General features: G+C 41.7%; 2 protein-coding genes across 3 annotated transcripts; both read right to left on the reverse strand.

The window, feature by feature from the left end:
* Positions 1–663: 663 nt before the first annotated feature.
* Positions 664–2396, reverse strand: LOC145900866 (myosin regulatory light chain, smooth muscle-like). Its single transcript, XM_082988992.1, has 7 exons — positions 2380–2396; positions 1917–2021; positions 1653–1728; positions 1319–1423; positions 1085–1163; positions 963–1011; positions 664–762 (listed from the first exon to the last, which is right to left on the reverse strand). Exons 1-7 carry the CDS (start codon positions 2380–2382, stop codon positions 664–666), a joined length of 516 nt encoding a protein of 171 aa, XP_082845118.1. The 5' UTR covers positions 2383–2396.
* A 425-nt stretch (positions 2397–2821) lies between these two features.
* On the reverse strand, positions 2822–7095 carry LOC145898934 (uncharacterized). Of its 2 annotated transcripts, none has more exons than XM_082988762.1 (6): positions 6960–7095; positions 4543–5583; positions 3993–4178; positions 3511–3652; positions 3106–3206; positions 2822–3042 (listed from the first exon to the last, which is right to left on the reverse strand). In XM_082988762.1, exons 1-6 carry the CDS (start codon positions 6974–6976, stop codon positions 2979–2981), a joined length of 1551 nt encoding a protein of 516 aa, XP_082844888.1. In that variant the 5' UTR covers positions 6977–7095; the 3' UTR covers positions 2822–2978. The 2 variants fall into 2 exon arrangements, with proteins under 2 accessions (XP_082844888.1, XP_082844105.1); XM_082987979.1 differs by lacking the exon at positions 6960–7095 and adding an exon at positions 5961–6294.

The following is a 7095-nucleotide window of genomic DNA, read 5'->3' on the forward strand; positions in this document are numbered from 1 at the left end:
CTACCCCTAGTATACAATGAGGCGTTTATAGCACAAGAAAACACTTTTCAACTTGTTGTGCTTGGACTTTAACCACCCTTAGGTTTAAATAACTGAACACGTTTACTGATGGAAAACAATAAGCGCGCTTTTTGACTTGCTTGAGGTATTTCCGTTCTTTGCCAATAAATATTAACAACAACTTCCCGGAAATCATTGATCAAGGTCCAACAAACCGGTTATTCCAACCGCATCTATTTCTCCGAAACTGGACAATTTTTCAGCGAAAAATTCGAAATTGGCGTTTCCCAGTTTCGGTTCCCCTCTTTCTCGGTAATTTTACACCCTTTGCAGTTTTCAACGACTTTATTTAAATGGCGGCGACGAAAACAACAGCTGTACAGGACACACGACATGCGTTTTGCATCCGGGAAACCGAAAGAAAGGCAAACGCGCGCACTGCGCAATACATCCGCATCGCACAGCGCGGGCGTTTGGGCTTTTGCCGTCTCCCTGAACTTCGACACTTGCTTATTCAAGTTTACGTCAACAAAGAAAAGGCGCGCTCGGTCGCTTAGTCCGCCACGCTATATACAGCTTTGTACAAAGGTTATAAAACACAGAGAATCGAACGAAAATCACGCAGTGCGCGTTGGTCGGTTGGAATCGGGTTTGGCGCAAAGCCTATTCCTCCTCTTGACCGTGAGTGATGATGTAACATAGAGATTTGTAGTCGAGGTTGCCGGCCACGTCGACTGGGGCGATTTCCAGCATCTGGTCCACCTGAGTGTAACATTACCTCTTGTTAAGACATTTATTTTCACGGTTTTCAGATATGTAATGTATAATATAGGAAGTAAGCGTACATGTGGCGTTGTATTGCCGGTTTAGTTTTTTGTTTAATTCTGGCGGAGAAGCAATTCTCAATGCGCGCGTACTGCTACCTAGCGGCAAAACACACTTAAAACGTTAAGATTGTTTACCTCTTCTTGGGTGAACTTGTCAGCTTGTGACATCAAAAGTCCGGAAATGCTGTAAACGTACAAACACGGTTAAACGGCATTCTGTTAACAACTCGGTATGGTTCACAAACAAAAACACGTACTGGTCCTTGTGGAGCACTCCCTTCTGTTCTGGATCGAGAAGCTTGAACGCTTGGACGATGGTGTCCTCTGGATCGGTTCCTGCCAAAGAGAAAGCGCTGTAATTAGAAAAAGCCCCTATCGATTTATATCCGACTCGCGGACCCCAGTTCGAACTAAGACACAGGAAAAGCATGCAAGAGTTGTTCAGTGTAGTGACCATTGTATAAAACACATCCTGCTGCTGTTTAACTCACCGTGGAGTTTATCGGCGAGCATGTTGAGGAAGACGGTGAAATTAATTGCGGTAGGAGCTTCCAAAACCATTGCTTCCAACTTCTCCATTTTGATGTCGCGAACACCTGCGGATAATATAAGCATTAAATATCTGCACCGGCAGCGTACAATATTTATTAAGTTTCCTCGTTGTGTATATAGAAGAGGAAAAGGTTAATAATGTAGTTTGGGTAAATTTGTAGCTGTTTTCTGAAACTTGGTGTGATAAAACAGATATTCATTATTCCAAAACAAATGTATTTTTTAAAACAATATGTAGCCTAAGTAAGAAGTTTGCAAAAGAATTTTACTCACCCAATGAGGCGTAGGTGTCTTTCAAGTCGATTTTGTCAATGAAACCGTCTCTGTTAGCATCGATCATGGAGAAAGCCTTTGCAAAAAAGGTAAGGTTTGTTGTATGTTTTTAGCCATCTTCTTTAACAAATTTACAATCATTTATTATTAAATGTCTTGTTCATACACATTTAATTTAATATTTTGCTTGAAATTCTATGGAATATGGGATTCCATTGTTCAAACGCATGGAAAGCAAATCGGCGGAATAAATTTTATACAAACCTCCTTGAATTCCTGAATTTGGTTTTGATCGAACATGGAAAAGACATTGGAAGTTGACTTCTGTGTCTTCTTTCCTCCTTCCTTCTTTCCTTTGCGTCCTGGTGCCTGCAAAACAATGCACTGAACAAACCCTGCTTACACGACAGTTTGCATTCATCAGATCATGCTTTTAGTTTTCGTTTAAGTACCAGCATGGTTACACTATATTGAATTTTCTTTCTCTGCAATAAGCTCATGCTTTGCATTCCCATGTCACTATTTCGGTTAAAGTCTTTTACAGGAAGAAATATTCCCTCACAAAAACGAAGACGTTTTGCTCAGTAGCGGGTCTTTACCATTAACATTGTAACCTAAACTGCGCTTCTGGGTTTTCCTGTCATTCTCAACCCTTTTTACTCGACACCAATTCGTAAGCAAGACCGTGCTAGCATATGCTCGTGCGTACAGTTTACCGAATCCCTACCATGTCTGTTGGTTTTCTTGTCCGGTTTTGGTTCCACGTCCAGTGATTGTCAATGCAATTGCAGATGATTGTGTTCCTCAAGGCGTCCTGCCTTATATACCCCCTCTACAAGGTGAAGGTCGCAATGTCAGCGCCCGACTCAAGGTGACATCAGCTGCGTTAGTGAAGTGACAAAACTGCAGCCTGGTGTCCAAATGGGACAGCTACACGCACGGCCGTCACACACACAGTCTGTGTTAAATATGTCGCACTCATTTTACACAAAGGTGGTTTCTTCGGCAAATCGCCGTTCAAAAATCAGTTTTCCGGTTTTGTTATATAAATGTACACACATGGTTCAACTACAGAAACATAGCAAACGCGTGTCCACATTTTCAAGTCCACACTGCCACGAATCATAATGCCATGCGTATCTTGATATGAAGAAAAATTATATGTCATGTTTTATTGGACAAATAAAGTAAAATAATGCGAACAGTACACCAAGCTTGCGAAACAGCAACTTAAGCGAACGCGCGGCATGTGAGGAACATGTTAAACACGTTCAGATTCAAACTTTGTAAAAAACATTCTGGCGGTGCATCAAGCAAAATGTCGCACTACACATTTGGAACGGCGGTAATGTAGCGTCTGCCCGTGGAAGCTTCGAACATAAACTCAAACCTGCAAAGTAAACACACTCAAAACTTCCATCATTTCTCGGAGAAATTGGTCACGTTTGGTTACCGTGCTTCGTTTCTTCGCCTGAGCTCGCTTCGGGAAAATGCTCTCTTCCTTCTTTCTGTCACAAGGTTCTTTTCCATGTTCTGTTTTGCAATAACGACGTCCTTTGCGACAAAGATTTGTTCTTGAATTAGTTTAAGTGAATTTTAGTCATTTTTGATTATGTGGGAATATTCGGGAAATCATTAAAAGGTTTATGGATGTTTTTTTCCATTTGGTGCAACTGTTACCACACTATAGTTCGAACCCTGGTTATTTTCGGACACGAATCCCAAGCAGGTTTTCTACGTAATACATAGGTCAGGCACCCGCCCTGAACAAGTGCGTTCACCATATCTTTATCGCCATCTAACGGTCAATCTTATGTGCGTTTAAAGTTGTAAGATGTCGCTATAAAACCCCACTTACATGGAGTTTGCTGGGCAAACCAAATCTTTGTCGGTCGTTGATTGCATTCCGAACAAATTTCCACTTCACGTGTTGCGACGCCAAACGCTTTTCCTTTTCTGCCACGTGTTTGGTGCGCACGTATTCCAACTGTTCGTTTTGTCTGCAAAAGATTTGGTAACATCCCCAGAAGTCATCATAGTGCTATCTTACTATGATAATTTTTACTTTTTTTTATGAATTTTTTGTTATTTTCTTAGCACCCAAAGTGTTTTTTTATGCGCAGTGTGGTTTCAGATAACCAATTCTAATAGAAATGTGCACATTTGAAATAGAGTGCAACATATGAACTTGGTGTTCCTTCATTCATTCAATACCAAATAAAAGAACTTCATTGAAAAAAGGCTTATAAATCACACTCATTCTGACAGGCTTGTGTATCTTTTTTGTAAGGCTTTGAGGATTGGTGGTAAAACAGGTACTGCGTGTGGTGCATTACGCACCTTAACATAGATTTGTGCATTTCTCGAGCTTTGGTGCGCTGCTTCACGACACGATCGACGTTGTTCTTCATCTGGAACTGCTCGAGCATCTTAAAAAATCTCTGCTTTCTCGCTTTGTGCCACTTCTCGTCGAGGTACACACTGAGCATTTGCTGGTAGCGCGACACCTCGCGATCATTACTAACACTGTAAAACATAGGAATGAACTCACAAGATTTTTAATGCCATTAAATATGTTAATACTGTTTGTTCTGTTTGGTAATAAATGATAAAGTACACAACATTACCCAAAACACAAAACAAAATTATTCTAAAGTTCAAACCAACAAAATTATTAAAACTCATTTTCTACGCTTTTCGGTACTATATAAGGTAGTCTTATACACTGTATGAGGTAGCCTTATGTATGTCTGTGTCTGATAACAAATATTTTTCTGCACCGAAACATTTATTAGTCTTAGTTGCATACCGAAACAGATTGAATAGATATACCTGTCAACAATATAAACAAACCATAACTTTACACTTTAACTTTACTTTACAAACTTACACAAACTTATGTTGCTTTGGCTGCAAGGCGATGCGCTGTGCAATACAGGTGGTAGCTCTCTTAATTGCTTCAGGTTTTTGATTGTGATCAGCTCGGACATCCGCCTCAGTTTTTGGTCTGTTTATTTCTTGCTTGCTCGGCAACCTTCTTTGCCTTGCACTTTGGTTGTGAGAAACTCGTGAGCCTGGCTGCTCTCTGTTTTGGTCAACTTTCCGATGTTCTACGGAGCTTTGTGTCAGCAGCATCGATCGTATTCCGTTCTGCCTTTTGGTGGACTCCAGTCGAATGGCGTGCCCTTCCACTCCTTTCGAGGTTGCAACCTGAAAATTCTGTACTTTGTACGATGTGGTCTTGGGTTTCTGGTCGACTATTGGGTCTAGATTATCTGCTTTCTTTTTATCCTTCTCGGTGTTGGCGCCGTTCTGTAAGCGCTTTTTCATTCCATCCTGCCTTGCCTCTGTTTGAATTGTAAACTGCACAACTTTACTTTGACTGCTATTCTCTTCAGATTTGCTCTTGTCCTGTGCACTAGACCCACCGACGTCAGTCGACACTACTGGACCTTTAGCATCATCGGGTGGCTGCAAACCTCCATTCTCTTTTAACTGTTTTGTAGTCCTGTGCTTACGACGGCGGTGTCGCCGCTTCCGCTGTTGGTCGGTGCTTTCATCAGTTGGCACTTCGTCCTCGTTTGTTCCAGTCGGATTCTCTTGCGCCCTCTTGTGACGACGATGTTTGCGTCTTCTCTTCTTTCGTCCCTCTTCATCTGCTTCCGTGACCTCTCGAGGTTTGCGTGCAAAACTTTCATAGAGATCGTTCACTGTGGCGTGTTCCGGATGATTGATTCCATCTGTTGGGAGTTTCAGACGTTTTTCGTCGAACCGGTGGTTTTCCTTCGGGGCTGCGCTCTTGTCATCGTCGCGAAGAAACGGAAGGCGAGTCCAGCTTTTGTCGTTGATTCCCCCTGGTCGTCCGTTTATTTTGCCGCTGTGTGGATAGCCGGGTGGAGATTGTCGATCGGTGTTTACCGGCTGGTCTAGCCTAAAAAGCACGTGTTAGGGTTCCGTAAGGTGCATAATAATTACGCAAAAGTACAGTAGTTGCCAAAGAATCTAAACAACCCAAGAAAAATGGAAAAGCATATTAAATAAACTTGTGGAAACGCAAAATCTGTACTATGCTTATTGTGATGACAAACTGTATCCAATGCCTTGTGCACGGTTATTTTAGGTGCATGGTAATTACACAAAAGTACGGTAGTTGCCAAAGAATGGAAATGGACCAAGCAAAAACAGAAAAGAATATTAAACAAACTTGTTCAAAATTCTGTACTATTGCTTGTTGTGATAACAAACTGTACACAATGCCTTGTGCAATATTCACCCGTATGTACTACTGAAGTCACAATCACCACATACGTTTTCAATGTCAATTTCGGCAGTAAATTATTTTCGTCGGACGGAACCTCTACCTCCCCACTCCTGGTCGACTCGTACATTCCCAAACCACTCTCGTCAAGCTCTCGCCTCGATAAGCATATCTGACTCTCTGATGCGGTACTTTCATTGTCTCTCGACTTTAACCATCGGTAATATTGTCGACTGTTAACCTGGGCTTGCATACCGCTTTCAACAGATTTTGTAGGCAAGGTTTATCAGGTGAAAATCGCTTTCTCCGTTACCGTGGAGTTGACGATACCGAGTGGTGCATTTGTTTGAATAGGCGATCCCCGCCTCGATACAAACGCTACCATGTAAAGAAAACTCTGCCTCCAGTCTGAATACCCGACTCAATGCACGCACTATATTCGTTCTGATCTGGCGCGTCAAGTAGCAACGTGAGTAAACTTGGCTGGGCTAAATATATTGGCTCCCTCTCCTTTCACAGGCGATGGGCGGACGTTTGCGGTGTGTTGAGAGTTAATCGAAGTTTTGCTATGAAAACATTGGCCCCTTTTGTGTTGCGCCTAAACTCGGGTAGGTCCTCAGCAAATTTACGATATTAATCTCTGTGACTTGTTTACTTTGCTTTGCTCAACGGATCACCAAACTTTGATATATGTTGGTGCGTAAGTGATAGTAGGCTATACGTAACATAGATAACTACTAAATCTACATGATGCGAATCGGGATCGCTGTATTTCTTTTTGGTTTATTTCCCACAGAAGCAAAATTCATGCGCTGTGGTTGTGTATTTGTTGTGTTACAATAATCTTCATAAAGGTTGTCTTACAAGTCCTGCCAAGCACGGCATTGCTCAACTATTGAAAACACAACATAAGAACAGTTCGCTTCTGTGTAAACGCTTCTCGTTTTAGAAAGGTTTATCTGTGTTGTTTTCTGAATGTGATAACTTGCAACACCGCAAAGTGAACAAAATTAAAGTTAATAATAACATAAAACAGTGGTTTTCCCGACCTTGGTAACGACTGCATTTCTTCTCTTTGTTTCTCAATTGTCAGCACGACAAAGTCCCTTAACTAAGGTACCGAGGCTTGCTATTAAATGAAGTAGCGGTACATATAAGGGCTAAAACCTTGCCTGTGGACTTTTC

This window comes from Ascidia mentula, chromosome 1 (assembly GCF_947561715.1).
Source record: "Ascidia mentula chromosome 1, kaAscMent1.1, whole genome shotgun sequence".
Taxonomy (NCBI): domain Eukaryota; kingdom Metazoa; phylum Chordata; class Ascidiacea; order Phlebobranchia; family Ascidiidae; genus Ascidia; species Ascidia mentula.

Bases quoted from the DNA above. Each gene is read 5' to 3' on its own strand.
- LOC145900866 (XM_082988992.1), bottom strand. The intron at 1,424-1,652 runs GTGAGTAAAATT...TATTATCCGCAG, and splicing joins AGACACCTACGCCTCATTGG to GTGTTCGCGACATCAAAATG. The intron at 763-962 runs GTAAACAATCTT...TGTTACACTCAG, and splicing joins ACAAGTTCACCCAAGAAGAG to GTGGACCAGATGCTGGAAAT.
- LOC145898934 (XM_082987979.1), bottom strand. From the start codon at position 6,163: ATGCAAGCCCAGGTTAACAGTCGACAATATTACCGATGGTTAAAGTCG. The intron at 4,179-4,542 runs GTAAGTTTGTAA...TATGTTTTACAG, and splicing joins CCAAAGCAACATAAGTTTGT to TGTTAGTAATGATCGCGAGG. The intron at 3,043-3,105 runs GTAACCAAACGT...TTTACTTTGCAG, and splicing joins AGGCGAAGAAACGAAGCACG to GTTTGAGTTTATGTTCGAAG.